The sequence below is a fragment of the Typopeltis vanoorti genome, chromosome 25 (genome assembly GCF_054136105.1).
Source record: "Typopeltis vanoorti isolate ZY-2024b chromosome 25, IOZ_Tvanoo_1.0, whole genome shotgun sequence".
NCBI classification, from domain to species: Eukaryota; Metazoa; Arthropoda; class Arachnida; order Uropygi; family Thelyphonidae; genus Typopeltis; species Typopeltis vanoorti.
The window spans coordinates 43,708,924-43,727,406 of record NC_143573.1 but is presented as its reverse complement, the minus strand read 5'-3'; the positions used below and the strand labels follow the sequence as shown (position 1 = coordinate 43,727,406).

The following is an 18,483-nucleotide window of genomic DNA, read 5'->3' as shown; positions in this document are numbered from 1 at the left end:
ACCCTCACCTGCATCACTTTTGCAAAGTAGGCCAGACTGGTTAGAGAGCACAAACAAAACTTTTTCTGAAGCCCTAGTTGTCTAAGCATTATTCTAACAGCCCAAATTTCAAGCTATAAATTGATTGTTCTGTTGGGAAAACCTCAATGCCTACATTCCAGCAGTTTGCTTGAAATATGGATAACCCTTAATTAGTATTGAGAGACTATGTTATCTTAAACTGCACTTGATTTTAAATACTTTAAAATATTTTTAGTTTCTTATTGAGGTACAGTAATTCAAAACATTAGTATTGTTGTATTATATATATAGGAGAGCAAAGTGTTCGACACGAACACTATTAAAACAGACAACTTGTACTAACTATGCATCATCAGCAACAACCTCGTCAAAATTCTGATATGTACCCTCAAGGGATATACAGGATATTATGATAATACTATGTGAAAAGTTACATTTAATATTACCAACTTCTTATCACTAATTTTCTTCCAAATTAGTTTGTTATCTGTTAGGACTCTAGTATTGTCAGATCTTATATTTGATCTTCTAAGTCATTTTTAACTGCATTGATCCACATAGATTTTGGTCTTCCTCTAGGTCTTTTTCCTGCCATTTTGACATCAGACACCTGTTTTCCTTTCCTTTCCTTTTCTATTCTATCTCCAATTCTGCCACTGATGCCATCTGTTTACTTCTCTAATTTTTCTCAGAACCTTCATATCTGTGGTCTCTGGTTTTGGATCATCTTTTATTTCTAATCCTGTTCTCAGGTTCATAAGTTAAAATTGGTTTTAGCATTGTCTTGTATACAGCTAGTTTAGCCAGTACTCCAGTATTGTGAGATGTTGTTGTTATTATTATTATTGTGTAATAGTCCAGGGAGTCCAAAGACTCATCGAGGGAGTGTGCCAAGAACATCAAACGATTAATCACCTTCCAATTACTAACTGTGCTCAAACTTTCTTGACTTTTTGCGTGAGGCCATTAGTAGCAGAGGCTCTACCAATATATTTTGTTCTTCTAAAGCATTTCTAACTACATTCATTAATTTAGTAAAGTTTCAGAGTAATTACTCCAAACATCTAAGATATCTTTATCTTTGGTTTTCATTCCACCTTTTTTATCTCTGATTCCTTCTACAGTAATACTCTTTCCTTCATCTCTGAACTTTTTCTATAACATTAAGAACATTTTGCAACCTTCATGATATTTAACTTCTGTCTTCTTATCTAAGTCTTCCTATGACTTGCATTTATCTTCATTGACACGTTTCTTCATTTTTTACGTCTTATTCTGTATTCTCTTGGGATACATACTTACTTGCTAGGAACTTTTGATATGCTTTCTTCTTTTCCATGACCACCTCTTTCACTTCTTGAGTACGTCTTATTCTGTATTCTCTTGGGATACATACTTACTTGCTAGGAACTTTTGATATGCTTTCTTCTTTTCCATGACCACCTCTTTCACTTCTTGAGTCCACCATGAAGTTATGATTTCTATCCATGCAAACAACTCCACAACATACCTCCCTGGCTGAAACAATAAACATTTCTGTGGTCTGCCACTGAGTCTCCAAAGTTTGAATTTTGTTTTCAAATTTTCATTTTTTTTCTTGAATCATATTTATATATTTGAGTCTACAGTTCACTTCTGAAAGCTGCTCAACTTTGATTCTTTCACATAGCCAGTGAGACTTTTCTTATTGTAACTTCTCTCCATGTGCAAATTTGTGTATGTGTTTATGTTGGAACATGGTTTTAGTGATGACTGCTTCATGTTCTGAACAGATATATAACAGAATATTATTAGTTTTGCTCTGTTTTTCCAAATTTTCCCAACATATTTCAACATGTCTGTATTCATTTCCTAATCTGCTGTTTAGATCTCAACAAGGACTAACATTTCCTTTTGTCTTTTTTTTTTCAGCTGCCTTCTTTAATGATGTGAAGACTTCTCTATTTTTTCCTTAGTCGAATCTTCTGTGGGACAAACAAGTCTCATTGCCCAGTTCTCCGTGTTGATGTTTGCACAGTTTACTCAACTTGAAATTACCTGCCATTCAGGATGATATATTCAATATTGAATAACTGTGGCTACTTCTTCCTTTCTCTGATCACTGCTTGAATATAACATCTAGTATTTGTCCGACTTGATTTATACTGCCATTTTAGTGCTCAAAGTGGGTACTTTTTGATTTAGATAGACTAATTTTTTTTTCCCAAGATGGTGGCCACCTACTTTACATGTTCAGAGTACTCTTTTCCCCTACTTTCTACCATATTCTACCCTGTAGACATTATGTTGAATCTGCAAGTCTTGTTTTTGGTATGTTTTATGTATACATATAAGTGGAATCCTGGTTCCCTGATACTATTTACATCAGGGAATCAGGGCAAACAGTAAAAAAATCAGCTACTGGAACAAACTCCAACTCAACATCTAGAAGAAGAATAAAGAACCCAATATTTGAAGAACTGAAGATAGAACTATCAACATAAGGTGTATTAATTGAAAGGAAATCACACTTGCAAAAGAGCTGAAAAAGTACCACATGGATATAATTAGGAGAAATTAGGAAAGATTAATTAAGGGGAAAAAACTTTAGAAATAGAGGAAAGAAAACCGTAAAAGAAGTTAAAGATGATAAAGGATATCCTAGATGTTTTGAGTAATTACTTTGAAAGTATTCTTAAATGAAACAAGCAGTGACAGAACAGCAAAACAAAAAATTCTCAAGATGTATGCAAACAGGAATACATATCAATGCTTGAAGTAGAAAAAAACTTGAAATATGGAAAGGCAGCTGGAGTAGATGATATTTGACCAGAAAAGCTCAAATATGTAGGTATAAAAGTTTTGCAGTGGAGGTACACTGCATAAATCATCAGAAGATCGAATTCCAGATGATTGGAGTAGAACTTGCATAGTAACTATCCATAGAAAAGGGAATAAAGCTTGAAGAATGAGAATTACAGAAAAATTTCTCTTCTTAGTGTTCCATGTAAGATTTTACACTTAACTTCAAATCAGTACTTATGATATCACAAACATTTTAGCTCCTCTGATATTGTGGACGACAAACTTAGGAAAAGAAGAAGCTGGTTTCAGGCCAAATAGAGGTTGTCAAGATCAGATTTTCACTTGACAACAAATTGTTGTGAAATCTTGAGAATATAACAAAGATCTGTACTCAAGTTTTGTAGATCTTTAAGGGGCACATATAACAAGGTACCTAGAGAAAGGCATTTCAAAACACTTCAGTTATATGGGGTAAATGGAACGTTATACAGAACATAACTGGTAATTAATTTACGGAATTAACAATGCATATAAAGTAAATTAATTAAAGTTATCTTTAATTAATTTACTTTATATGCGTTGTTAATTCCGTAAATTAATTACCAGTTATACAGAACAATACATCGTCTATATTTAAGTTGTAAGTCAGTAGTTAGAATTGAAGGAAATACATGAAGATGGTTTGATGTAAAATCAGGTGTAAGGTAAGGATGAACATCATCTGTATGGATTGCATTATGAAAGAAAGTGATTAAACCAGATATTTGAATTGGAAATATGAAACTTAGCTATTTGTTTATACAGATGATGTACTCCTAAACAGATCCAGTACAAGTTTACAGGATTCTCTAACTAAATTGAATAGCAACTATAATAAACTTGGCATGAAAATCAGCATAAAAAGACCAAAACTGAGGAAATAAACAGGAACATAGAAAACTTTAGCTGTATTGGAGAACCCATAGAACAAGTGAAATATTTCAGCTATGTAGGCACAGTTTTTTTGTGAAGATGGCAAATTAAATTTGGAGGTAGAGAACAGAATAAGCAAAGTTGGTATGGTGAGGAGCCAGTCAAAGAAATTTATATAGAATAAGAGAGAAATTAGCCAAAACACCAAACTAGCACTATTCAAACAGTATTGAACACTAGTAGTGTTCAAACCAGGTTTAAGCTATAAACCTGAGAGTTGAGTTAGAAATAAAGCACTCGATCAAATTATAGAGACCACAGATATGAGAATTTTGAGGAAACATTAGGAGAGTCAACAGATCAATGACAGATTCATATTAAAAATTAAGACTTGGAAAGAACTTGATATTGTTAGCAGAGATAATCTGTGGTGGCATGGCCACTTCAACAGGAGAAGAAAGGTTAGCAAAACAGATGTTTGGTGCCAAGATGTCATGTAAAAGAACCAGAGGTCAACCAAAGTTTAGGTGGATTGATTTAGTCAGACATACCTTAAAAAACTGAAATGTTAGTTACAACAGTATTGAAGTGCTGAGAAATAATAGACAAATTTGGAGTAAAATTATTGATAGGAGATTAATAATAATATGAACATAATCTTGTATTGCTGCCATATTAGCATGTACACTCCTTGAGAGTACATATCAAGAAATTGATTGTAATGATGTTATGGAATACGTATACTCAATCACCTTGATTGAAGCCTTTCTGCTTTCACTCAAAGTTTGCAGAAAATGAAAAATAGCTACCTTCAATCCCCCCCCCCCCTCCAAAAAAAAAAAGTTATGCTGGAGAGCAAGTTAACATTTGAAATTTTTATGGGAAATACACTTGAAATAAAGCAAAATTAGTCTCATTCTGTTATTCTCATCCCTTAGCCTACACAGCCTTCTGAAAATGATGAAACCCACTTTTTGTTGCATATTTATATACATATTCAGTGCATTTTGAGTGGCATGCCATGTGACAGTAGCATTTAGGAGAGTAAAAAATAAATGTATGATTGAACGAATGCTTTAAAAAAATATTAATAATAATAATAACATTTACATGCATAATGCATCAAATGTTGAATAACTGTAGGAACTGTAATTTAATCAGTAATTAAATTTCTTTTTTTAAAAAATTCACTCCATTTTATTTTAAAGATAGAGAATAGCAGTTTGATAACTGAAGTGATGAAATAACATGGTTGTTAGCATTTCTATGTTTCTGCCTGGTTTTACAATTAGATATCGTAATGATATAATCAAAGAAAATAGTGAGATATGAACAGAAATTCTAAACACTAAAATTCTCGTATTTAAAATCTGTTAGAATTTGCCAACACTACAGAACCTGTGGTGATTTGACAAATTTGATTCATCAGACAGCATTTCATTGCAGATTTCAAGATGTTATTTGCCATCTCATCTCATCTCACTCCTCACCCCCTGTTTTGTTCATTATCATGTTAGCCATCTTGGTGTGAAGTTATGTTTGCACTCTCAAATTGACTAAGTGTGATAATGGAATTCTCTGTTAGCATTTAATTTAATTTAATATTATCTATTAATTAACATGATGTACAATAAACTTTATTGTAGACCATGTTAGTTAATAGATGAGAGTGAGATAAGTGACAATGTTAAAAAATAGTAAAACTTAGATCTAGTATAGACAGTGTCATAAATATCTGTGCATATCACCATAAGAAATATGAGACAAATTTTTTCATCAGTGTGATGCTAAATGTAACTTATTTGTTGGTCACAAAAAACTGTTTCACCTTAATTAAGCAAAATTTTTCTAGAACTCGTCATTAAATCCCTAACATACACCCTCAGGGGATGTACAGGTTTATGATAATATTACATGAAAAAGTTTCATCATTACTGACTTGCTATCGATGATTTTCCTAAAAATTAACCTGTTGTCTGTTAACATTCCAATATTATCAGATCTGATATTTCTGCTTTTAAACTTTTTACTGTATCAATCCACCTAGTCTTGGTCTTCCTCTGGGTTTTTTCCCTGCTATCCTGGCAAAGAACATTTGTTTTGCAAACCTTTCCACTCACATTCTGTTTAAGTGGCCATACCAACTGAGGTTAACTCTGCTAACACATTCCTGAATGCTAAAATGCTGAGTTCTTTCCTAACATCCTCAATTTTAATATGATATCTCCATTGATGCCATCTGTTCACTCCTTAATCTTTCTGTGAATTCTCATATCTGAAGTCTTCAGTCTTTGATCAAGAGTTTTATTTATAACCTGGCTCTCGCATCCGTAAGTTAAAATTGGTTTGAACATTGCCTTGTGTACAGCTAATTTAGTGTTTTGAGTAATTTCTCTCTTATTCCATATAAATTTATTCAGTTGACTTTCTAAAATATAGTAGAATCCTCTTATTATAATCACGGATAATATTATCAATCAGCTGTTGTTATCAAAAGCAGTTCGTCCCAAAAAACACACCATTTAAAATGAATTAAAAAATAATCCGTCTATTACAATCAAAGTTCTGGTTATTGTTATCAAAATCCTCGAATGTTTAGCTGTTTGCATCTCAGAATTCTAAGAAATAAGAGTTAATCAGGAGAAAATTTGACAAAGAACATTTGTCAAAATCTGACTTCTGTGTTAATCTTCCTTTAATCTTATTCTTCCGTAAATCAAATATCTTCCGGGCAAATGCAGGGTATAAATACAATCTAATTGTGATTTTTTGAGTTTATTTTTGTGCTCTCTTTCAGTAAATGAATTTGACTTAAGTGTTTGTTAAAACAGCCATTAGCATTATGGCAGAAGCAAGTAAAAAAAAAGTTAAAGATTTATCTTTTTAAGAAAAGCAAAGAATTTTGGAGTGCTATGATAAGTTGCCCAAAATGAGTCAGTGTAGTGTGGCTGTACATTTAAAAATTTCACAACCACTCTTGTGTAAGGTCTTAAAAAATAGATCAAACACCGAAACTTCAGCTCTTACTAATGAGAACATGGATCAGAAGAGAGCCCGATTAGTAAGCATACTCAAGTTGAATCAGCATTAAAAATTTGGTTTAGTATAATGTTCATGAAAAGAATGCTTCGATTAATGGGCCTTTGATTCGTCAAAAAGCAGAAGTTGCAAAAACAATGGGCAAAGAAAATTTCACTGCAACTGATGGATGGTTTAACAGGTGGAAAAAGTGAGAGAATATTGTGTACAAGCGTATTCATGGTGAAGAGAAAAGTGCTGTTTTTTTTGTGGATTAAGACCAAGTGGCCAAAAATTATTGCTGAATATTCTCCTGAGGATATTTACAATTCAGACAAAACAGGACTATTTTCATGCAGTACCTGAGTATACTTCTTTGTTTAAAAATGAAAGTACTAAAGGATTTAAATCTTCAAAAGAGCAAGTGACTTGTGCTAATATGAAATGTGAGAAACGAGAGTCTCTAGTGATTGGAAAAAGTAAAAATAATCTTAGGTGTTTTAAAGGTGTCAGAAGTTTGCCTGTTGACTACTGTTCTGGTGCAAATGCTTGGATGACTAATTTTCAGCGATTGGTTAGTTAAGTGGGATCTTACAGCGAAAAATTGTCTTGTTAGTAGACAACTGCACTGCACACGCAAACAATTTCTCATTAAAGAACATCAAAGTAATTTTCTTGCCTTTGAACACTACATCATTAATTCAACCATGTGACCAAAGTATCATACGAGCTTTTAAAGCCTATTATTGCAGGGAAGTTCGTGCAAGAATTATAGCTGAACTTGATTATATAAAAGACCAATCTGATGCAAGTGCAATTGCAAAAAAGGTTTCCCTTCTTGATGTATTGCATTTAGTAGCAATGTCATGGCAGCAAATCTCAGAGAAGACTATTTGAAAACTGCTTCCAAATAGGTTGATTTTTTAAGACAAAAACTCGGAAACTGCTTCTTCCAAAGTATTTGAATATCTTACAAATGAAATTTTTTAATAAAACCCCAGATGGTATGTCAAAAGAAGAATTTGAAAATTTGTTAGATATTCATAACAACGTTGAAGTGGTGGCTACAATGACTGTCGGAAATATGTCAAGCTGCTTCCAATGAGAACTTTAAACTAATAGAAGAAAGTGAACCTGATACAGGTATAGAAGAACAAATTTTAGATGCTCCTCCAACCAATGCCCAGATGCAAGAAGCTCTACTAATACTTTGTCGCAGTGTGCAACATAGAGCGACAAACTTCGAAAGGCATTATGAGTATGAGCAATTTATTCATGAACTACTATATTCAAAGACAAGACAGACAATGCTAGATAAGTTTTTAAAATAAATTTTATGTTGTTGCTTTTTAAAAAAATTGTTCACAACAATAAATTGAAATAAATGATGCAAATTTTTTTTATATCCTTTGCTTAATGTTATCAGCCGGTTTTTGTTATCGAAAAGTGACTGTCCCAAAGTGGTCACAATAAGCACTGTCTACTGTACCAGCTTTGTTAATTCTGCTCTCTATGTTCAAATTTAATTTACTATCTTCACTAAAAGTTGTATCTAAATAGCTGAAATGTTTTACTTGTTCTATAGGTTCTCCGTTCAAGATACAGTTGATGTTTTCAGTGTTTTTGTCTATTTTCATTGTCTTTGTCTTTTTAATGCTGATTTTCATATCAAATTTATTACATCAGTGATTCTTCAATTTAGTCAGGGAATCCAGCAGACTTATACTGGATTAATTCAGAAGTATAACATCATCCATATAGTAACAAGCTGAGATTGACATATGCAATTTTGATATCAGGTTTGTTACCACTTTCCTTCATAATGTGATTCATACAGATGATGTTCACCCTTGTCTCACACCTGAAGTAACATCAACCTTCCTGTACAAAACTTAAACAGGTCCTTGTTATATTCCCATGATTTCTCAGCTATTTGTCTTAAAGTGAAAATCTGATCTTGACAAACTTCTGTTTCGCCTGAAACTAGCTTGCTCTTCTCCAAGCTTCCCCTCCACAATTTTTCTTAGCCTGTTTCTCAAAGATACTTGCATATATCTTAACATGGACACTCAGTAGAGAAATTTCCTCTGTAATTCTTGCATTCAGTTTTATTTTCCTTTTTATAAATGAGTACTGTGTGCACTCTACTTCAGTCATTCGGAATTTGACTCTCTGACCAGGCCTTCTGAATTATGCAGTATAGCCACTGTAAAACTTTTATACTTCATATATAAGCATTTCACGTTGCATATATCATCTAATACAGATGATATATGCAAAAGCAATATGATATATTCCTTTCCACATTAGGTGTTTGATGGCTTTTTCCAATTCAAATATCGATATGTATTCCTGATTGCAATCCTATTGATTATGTTTCTCCACAATGCAGTCACTTCTTGTTTCATTTAGCAGTGTTTCAAAGTAATTACTCCAGACATCTAGAATATCTTCAGCCTTCGTGTCACCTCTATCATTTCTGATTCCTTTTAAGCACTTTTTCCTCCATTTCTGAGCTTAAACGCCTCCAGAATATTTTGTCACCTTCCTGATATTTATTTTCTATGTTCTTACCAAAGTCTTCCCATGACTTTTTTTATCTAGTTTTACACAATGCATCACTTTCTTACATATTTCTCTATATTCTCTCAAAGAGCACAAGCTGACTTACTTGCCAGAAACTTTCAGTATGTTTTTTCTTTTCCTTGACTGCCTCTTTAACTTCCTGAGTATGCCATGGAGTTCTGAATTTTCTATCCTTACAGATTACCTCATCACGTGCTTTTTCTGGCTGTGAAAAACATGTATTCTTCAGGGTTTGCCACTGAATCTCCAAGATTTGGTTCTTGTTTTTGATCTATTTCATTTTTGCTTGATTAATGGCTGTGTGTATATGTGTCTACACTTCACATCTAATTGCTACTCGACTTTGATTCATTTCAAAATGTTTTACACACCCTTCTTTTCTGTATGAAATTCAATTTTATCCTGCTCAACACTAAATGATGATCACTTCTAATTTCAAATCCTCTGTGTATAATCTTGTGTCCTGAACCTGTTGAAAAGCATTGCTGTCAACAATAACCTAGTCAGCGAGACTTTTCTTATTTCTTATCTTCTCTCCATGTGAATTTGTGCACATTTTTATGTTGGAACATTGTATTAGCAATAAGTAATAAGTAGTCCACCCCTTCAGAAAAAAATCTAGCAGGTACTTACCATTATTATTATTTTCTTTGCTCTTTTCTCCAAATTTTCCCAAAACATTCTGTATGTCTAGTAATTATTTCCACCTCTACTGTTTAGATCTCCAACAAGGACCAACTTTTCATTTCTTTGTTGTGTCTGTTTTCTCTAATGCCTCAAAAATTTCCTTTTCTTCCTTAGTAGAACCCTCTGTGGGACTATAGCCACAAATAAGTCTCATTGTCCATTTTCCTTTTCTGATATTTGCCCATATCACTCCACTTGATATCGCCTGCCATTCAAGAAGAAGATTATCATCATATTTAGTGTTGAATACTATAGCTATCCCTTCTTTTCCTTGATTGCCTTTGACTGAATGTAACTCTGTATTTGTTGCTTAGAATGATGTTACCTGTTTCTTTTTTTAATTTCTTTGTTTCGATAATCCCTATTATACAATTCTTCTGCTAGCTCCATTTCTTTTCCGTTGATGCTTCTTATATATTGATGGTGCCAGTGTTGATCTCTGATGACATTGAGTTGAGATTTGTTCTAGTAGCTGACTTTTTGCTGTTTGTCTTGGTTCCCTGATGAAAACAACTGATACCTTGTTTAACCAGGCCATGCCCCAGCCAATATGAAATTCAATCATGTTGTACCATCATGTTATTTTGGTGTAAGCTAATAATAAGAATACAGCTTAGTTGGCTAAATCCCAAATTACCAGTCCATCCTCTTTCATTCAGTATCCTGGTAGATGCCCAACGGGATGCACCACAAGAATGTGAGGATTGGACATTAGGGTGGAAACCCTAGTTGATTCTCCACATTCCTTAAAATGCTATGTAGAGGTCTTCCCCCATTTATCTAATTTTGTGAGAGAAATGGACTGCTAAAACTTGTACTAGGTAATGCTTTTAAAACATAAATAAACTTTTGGAATTCAAAGATGCTGTAGCATATTCTTCCAGAATCAGTTAACTAGGCATGTGCTGCCGTGGATGAATCTCTCTTTTGCTTACAGAAACTGCCTTTTTCTTAAAAAAAAATAAGAGCAAAAAGTTAAAAAAATATCAAATAATATCAAAAGAAAATTTATGATTCTTGTGATCATGATGAGGAAAATCAACCCCCTCCTTGTTTTCAGTCAGATATCTTGAGTTTGTACAAGAATTAAAACAGAAGTTCTTGAAAGCTAGTTCATTTGATGAAAATTTAAATTACAAAATGTAATTTAAATGTAGCAAAACACTTAATAGCAATTTTAAAGCATTAAGATTTTAAAGCATTTTAAAGCATTGTTAATTCACTGCAAATTTGGGGTAATTTTTTCATAGAAGAAAGGCTTCACAGTGATTTAGGTACACATATAAAAGAAATCATTTTCTCCCTATTTTTTAGATGGGTCATTCCAAGTGAAATCACTTGGAATGACCCACCAATGATGACATCTCTTTGCTACCTTAATTATCTGAACTATCATGTCTTTGATTAGCTGTTTTATTTGCTGGATCTCAGATCCAGTTAAAATAGGTTAAAAGTTCAAATTAGTTTAAACACTATCTTGTGTATGGCTGGCAGACATACTGGATTTCTTTAAGAGTATAAAGCTTAAGTAAAGAGCTGAAGGTAATATATCAGGTTTAATGCTAATTTCTAATAATATAATAAATTTAGTTTAATCCTTTATCCAAGTCTGAGCAAACAAAGTTTGCACCTGAAAGTATCTTCAGGACTGGGGTAAGTTGGTACAACACCAGGCAACTCGTTGCAAAGGTGGAGCAAGCTAACATCACTCCTATCTCAGTATCTCCCATAATGCAAAACACATCTCCTTGCGGATGCGTATAATGTTATACATTAGGGGAAGGGCCACTACCCAGACTAGTTTCGACCTTTATTGAGGTCTCTTCAGTGGGAACCAGGCCCAAGTGGAGGTACCAGGCAGAAGCATTAGCAAGGTCATCTCTACCTAGGAGTTGCCAAACGGTGTGCCACCTTTTTATTGCTTCAGATTAGTTAAGGAATCTGGCAGCCATACCAAATTTATTTAGAGTATAGCATCATCTGCTTAAAGTAAAGAGCTGAAAGTAGAATATCAGGTTTAATGCCTGATATTATATTAAATCATCCTTCTGTACCTATTAAGTTCTGACTGCTGACTTACAACTTTGAGTATGCTTTGTATATTGCCCATGTTACATTACATCATATTGACATTTTGACAAGGAGCTTTGTCATATGCCTTTTCCAAATCAACAAAACCTAAACAGTTGAAAGTTTTTTCACTTGGTTATACTATAAATTAAAGATGCCAAGAAATTATATTCTCAGTTTCATCCTTTATCCAAATGTAAGCAAACAAAGCTTGCACAGGAAGCCACTTCAAGACTGGGTTACTTGTACATAGAGGCTAACAACTTCACATCAATTCCCTTAGTATCTCATAATGCAACATGTATAATGCTATGCATTATGGGAATGGGAATGGAACAGACATGTATAATGCTATGCATTATGGGAATGGCTACTATCCAGAGCAGCTTCAACCTTTATTGAGGTCTCATCAGTGGGAACCAGACCGAGAAGTGATATTTGCATTGCATTATGGGATACTAAGGCAATCGATGCAAATTATTAGTCTCTATATACAAGTAACCCAGTTGTGAAATGACTTCACATGCAAACTTTGTTTGCTTACACTTAGATAAAGGATGAAACCAAGAATACGATATCTTGGCATCTCTAATCTCGAGTATTTTAGTAATAAGGTGTGACATCGTTTGGCTACTTGCATATGGAAATATGACTTCTTGTTACTTCAACCTTGGTATCACTTCTCGGTCTGATTAGTGGCCATTCCCATAATACATAACATTATACATGTCCATAAGGATGTGTGTGTTGCATTGTGGGATACTACGGCAATTGATGCGAAGTTATTAGTCTCTATATACAAATAACCCAGTCATGAAGTGACATCATGCAAAAACAGATTCTTGATATATTCCATGATTTCTCAATTATTTGTCTTCATAGTGAAAATATGATCCTGACAGCCTCTATTTGAACTGTATGAACTTTTCCCTTTTCTTTGTCAGCTACTTTCTTTAATGATTTGAAATATTCCTCACTTCTTCCTTGGTAGAACCTTCTCTTGGGACCATAGGTACAAATAAGTCTCAAGGACTATTCAAGATTATCATGTTTAGTATTGAATACTATAGGTACTCCTTCCTTATTGCCTGAATATACGAAGATTGTTTGAAAAGTTTGGTAAATTTCCACTAGACAGCGACACAATTTGTTCATTCATACCAATGTCAGCACGTATCATCTTTTTCATGACACGCTGGCGAAATTTTAACCACGTGTGATGCATATTTCTTGTTTGGCAAACATTTAAAATGACCGTATTCATATTTATCATAGAAATGGAGAAAAATGAGGTTCGTGATAAAACACTTTTATTTGAAGAAGTGGATGACCATGCAGATCAAAGCCGAGTTAGATGTATTTCATGGATGGGGACTCTGCCCCAGCATTAAAGACTATTTATTTTTGGATAAATTAGTTTAAACGTGGTCGTAAGTCCATCAAAGATGAAGCGTGCTTCAGACACCCGACTGAGGTCACTACAAAGGAAATTATTGACAAAATCCATGGTATCATTATGGAAGATTGCCAAGTGAAAGTGCATGAAATTGCTGAGATTGTAGGCATCTCAACTAAACGGGTGTATAATATCCTGCATGAAAAATTGCACGTGAAAAAGCTGTGTGTGTGATAGATGCCACGATTGTTGACTGTCGATCAAAAATGCATGCGAAAAGACATTTCAGCGCAGTGTTTGGCAATGTTTAATTGCAATTTGCAGGATTTTTTGTATCGATTCGTGACTCTAGAAGAAACTTGGATCCACCACTACACACCTGAGTCCAAGCAGCAGTCAAAACAGTGGACAATGCCCGGTGAAAGAGCACCGAAAAAGGCGAAGATGGTTTTCTCAGCTGGGAAGGTGATGGCCACTGTTTTTTGGGATTCCCAAGGAATTATCATGATAGACTATTTGGAAAAGGGTAAGACAATAACATGAGTCTATTGTATGTCATTGTTGGACCATTTAAAAGAAGAACTGAATTTAAAAAACATCCAAGATTGGCACACAAAAAAGTGCTTCTTCATCAAGACAATGCACTGTCCTACACATTGGCTGTCGCAATGACAAAATTGCACGAATTGTGATTCGAATTCGTTCCACATCCACCATATTCTCCGGACTTGACCCCACGTGACTTTTTGTTCCCAAACTTAAAAATTTGGCTCGGTGGGGAAAAATTTTCTCTGAATGAGGATGTCATCTATTTTGCACAATGTGACAAATCCTACTTTTTAGATGGGATGAAAAAAATGGAAACTCGCTGGACCAAAGTGTAGACCTCGATGATGGAGACTATGTTGTGAAAGAAAGGTGATTTTTTCCAAAAAAAAATGTGTTTAACTTATTTTTTTTTACCAAACTTTTCAAACAGCCCTCGTATTGCACTTGTTGTTTTTGACTACCTGCATTCACCACCTCCAAAGACAAGCCAATTATGCACAATTCTATGAGAGAAAAAAATCTAGCCCTCTCTCCTTTCTTGTCATGAGTTTCCTTTAGTAAATCCATGCTGTATATTGCAAAGTATAGATTTTCAGCTCATTTCTGTTTGCAAGCTTTTACTAACTTTTCCAAAATCTTCTCTTCCACTCCAAAGATGCTGATTGGCCTACTAATTAGACACATCAATCTTTGCATCGTCCTTGTGCAATGGAATTATCATACGTTGTTTCCACTCCTGTGGAATCTTCTCTGTGCTGAGACTCAAATTATAGGCAGGTCGAAGGTACAGTTCAGTGAACACTGTTTTAGTATTTGTGCTGACATCCCATTAGCCCCTATTGCCAAATTCTTATTCAGTTTATCCAACAGCTCTTATTCAATTTATGGCTTATGGCAGGTATATGCAATATGGAGCTCAATGCTACCTCTCAGATAGCATGTTGCATACACCAGGTGTGGATAGCTTTCAGCACAACTGACTAAAATAGTTGAATAATCTCTTCTACATCTGTCACCCACATACCATTCACTAATTCATTCTTTTAATTGCAAGATAACAATTGAATTCTTTTGGATTTTTTTTACTTGCAGTGCCAGTTTCTTTTCTTACTCACTTAGCATTCCTTACAAGATCTTCCAACTCTTCTGGCCTATGTCTTACAGTTTTTATAACTGATATCATTCTTATGCACACAGTCTTCTTTTTACATCACTTTTTTCTTAAGAATCTCTTGCTCAGTAAGAGTGAATATTAATTTTACTTTTACCCAGTTTATTCTTAAAACTCTAGAAACACATTCTCATATGTCACCATTCATGCATTTTTTTAAAACTTCCAGTACACTGACAATGTTTTTCTCATCTAGCAACTGATACCATTGGATTGAAATTTTGTATTTCCCTCAAGTTGATCTTAATTTCCTGCTTTGTAGTTCAGCATATAACGTTTTCTGAATGAAACATCCATGTTCTTAGCCATTTCCCAGGTCGGTACAGCAAGATCACGTTCACCAGCTGGAAGTAGAACAGTCACATCTTTAACTGAAACTCCCTCTGACACTATAATCAAATTGATGCTCTTTGACCTTGGGTTCCTTCTGTCACATGCTGCTTAAGGAAGTCATCTTGCAAAGGCTCAATAGATTGGGTTCAACCACAAATCAGTCAGTCAATGTTTGGAAATTAAACTCACACATGATGATTAATACTAATATATACTAATAAACTTGATAATGATATAATAACCCACGGTGTTATAAAACTGCTTTGTTTACGCGTTTTTATTTATTTTTATTTTTTCAGAATAAATGCATATATATATATATATATATATATATATATATATATATATATTTTTTTTTTGTCTGTCACTTTTGTCATTTAAGGTTTTTCTTTTCTTAATTTAGGAAAATTCTTCTTTCTGATCATTTGCTACAACCAATATCATTAACTGTCCATGGCAGACATGTCTATTGGATTGATCGTGATCAACAGGTAATAGAACGAATAGATAAAACAACAGGTAAAAACCGATATCAAGTGCAGAGTCGAGTATCTCACCTGACAGATGTAATTGCTATCAGTTATTTAAGTCTGCTCCACATGTCGAACCATTCATGTACAATAAATAATGGTGGCTGTTCACATTTGTGTCTTATTGGAGAAAATGGCAAAAAACAATGCTCATGTCCAATGGAATTAATATTATCGAACAATGAAAAAACTTGTATTAGTCCTCCAACCTGTCCTCCTGACCAATTTAGATGTCACAGTGGTGGACCTTGCATTCCTGAAAAGTGGCGTTGTGATGGTATTACGGAATGTGAAGATATGTCAGATGAAATGAACTGTCCAGAATGTAAACCTCATCAGTTTAGGTGTAGTAATGGTGATTGTATTGATCATGAACTTGTATGTGATGGAAAACCACATTGTCAAGATCACAGTGATGAAAATTGTTGCCATAAAGACCATTTTTTGTGCGCATCTACTCGCGAGTGTATTCACATGTCCCTGGTTTGTAACAGTGAAAAGGACTGTATTGATGGCTCAGATGAAAATCCCATAAGTTGCAAGAGGTTTGTAGATCGACGAACTGATGTAATGGAATCAAAAGCTAAATATCCAGTTGGGATAATCATAGCAGTTGTGATTATCATACTAATTGGGTTCCTTGCATATTTCTGCAAACGAAAAACTCAAAGTCATAATGAAAATGAAGACACTGGTGATGTAATGATGTCATCAAAACCACTTAACCCTCCAAAATATACATTTACTCTCAATGGTCAACAGCAGCAACACCATCCAGTAATGAGGCATTGTAGTACCATGGGCAGAGCAACTAGTTCATGTATGTCTTTCCCACATAGTAGCTGTGGACAAACATATGATAGGAACCATATCACAGGGGCATCATCAAGTAGTTCTAGTGGGACACCTTATCCTCAGGAAACACTTAATCCTCCACCAAGTCCAGTAACTCTTCAGTCACAATGCATGTGTAGTGCATGTTGTTCTTCACGTGCCCCCTCTTCACTTCGGTCATATCGGCATTATCGATTTATGAGTCGATTTCAGCATTCATCTCCTTGTAGTACAGATGTGTGTGATGACAGTGAGCCATATTCTTCCAGAACACATCATATTTACTACACATCTCATCCATCACCTCCACCTCCTTCTCTTAGAAGTCAGTATTTATCAGATGAAAACTGGCTAAGTTGCCCACCATCACCTTCAACTACAGAGAGAAGTTTCTGCAAACCATATCCCCCACCTAATTCTCCAGTACCTGGATGTGATTAAGTGAAAATCTGTTGGTGATGTAACTTATGTATATTTTGTAAATATGTACAGTGCTAAAAAAAAGTAAACATTCAGTTTTAGTACTTCAGTACCCTTTGTTTCATTGGTGAAAAAAGGAAGCTGTTGTACTTCATCTATAGCTCAAACGTCTTCCTGCCAGCATATGTAAAATATTTCACACATGAAAACACAGAGTATTTTTTTCTCGTTAATTAGATTACATAATCTTTTGTATGATTGTATATAATGAAGTAAAATTATTAAAAATATTTACATTACTAGATTCTTTATTATTGTGTTTTCATAAAACTACATAGCCATCACAGAATGAAATCTTCCTTATGACTGGCTTGTATCTTTATAGAATTTAAATATGAAATTGCATACACTTAAAAAGTAATAAGTTTTACATTGATCTTTCATTAAGATTTATTAATATCTTTGGAATAAACTGGTACATACAAAGAAATGATGTGACAATGACTAATTAGGTGGCAGCACTAATCTTGATAAAATTAATAAATACATAAAAAATTAAATTAAATCCAGAGATAAAAAATAACAGTAATCAAGTAAAAATTATTTAACAATATATAAAACATCAGAGAAATAGATATAGTTTTTATGTTCCTGGAGTCCTGGTCTGCCCATAATAATGCTTTTTTTTTTCATAAGTATAGAATTACAAAGCTGTGTTTTGATAACAGAAGTAGAATCCTTTGTACAGGGCCTGCTTAACACAGTAAGCAGATGATACATCGCAAATAAAAACACATTTTAATATTAGCGTTTATTCAAAATTTAACCTAAGGCTTTACAAATCAGTGAAAAATTTATGCATTTCTTCTCTTTTTTTATGTCTTACCGAATTTTTTGTTCAATAGATTTTTTACTTCAGAATAAATTTTGGCATAATGGAGATGAAAAAAAATTATCCAGAACTGCAAATAAAAAAAAGAAAAGTGGCAAAAGAACTTGAACTAAATTAAAAGAAAAAAAGAAAAGTGGCAAAAGAACTTGAACTAAATTAAAAGATTTAAATTTGGATAATAAAAATTTGCAGAGACAAGGATAGGAAAACACAGCGGCGCTCAGAGACATGTATTGAATATTAACCCTCGAGCACTTTGTCCCATGCACAGTTGATGCTG

The 18,483-nt window shown here is 33.9% G+C and overlaps 1 protein-coding gene across 1 annotated transcript in view; it reads left to right on the top strand.

Moving 5' to 3' along the window:
* Positions 1-17,610, top strand: part of arr (low-density lipoprotein receptor-related protein 6) — a 351,307-nt gene extending 333,697 nt beyond the window's left edge. The window contains exon 18 of the mRNA XM_090414658.1: positions 15,931-17,610. Within this exon, the coding sequence (XP_090270784.1) occupies positions 15,931-17,332 (1,402 nt within the window). The 3' untranslated portion in view covers positions 17,333-17,610. The remainder of the gene's footprint in view (positions 1-15,930) is intronic.
* The last annotated feature ends 873 nt before the right edge of the window (positions 17,611-18,483 follow it).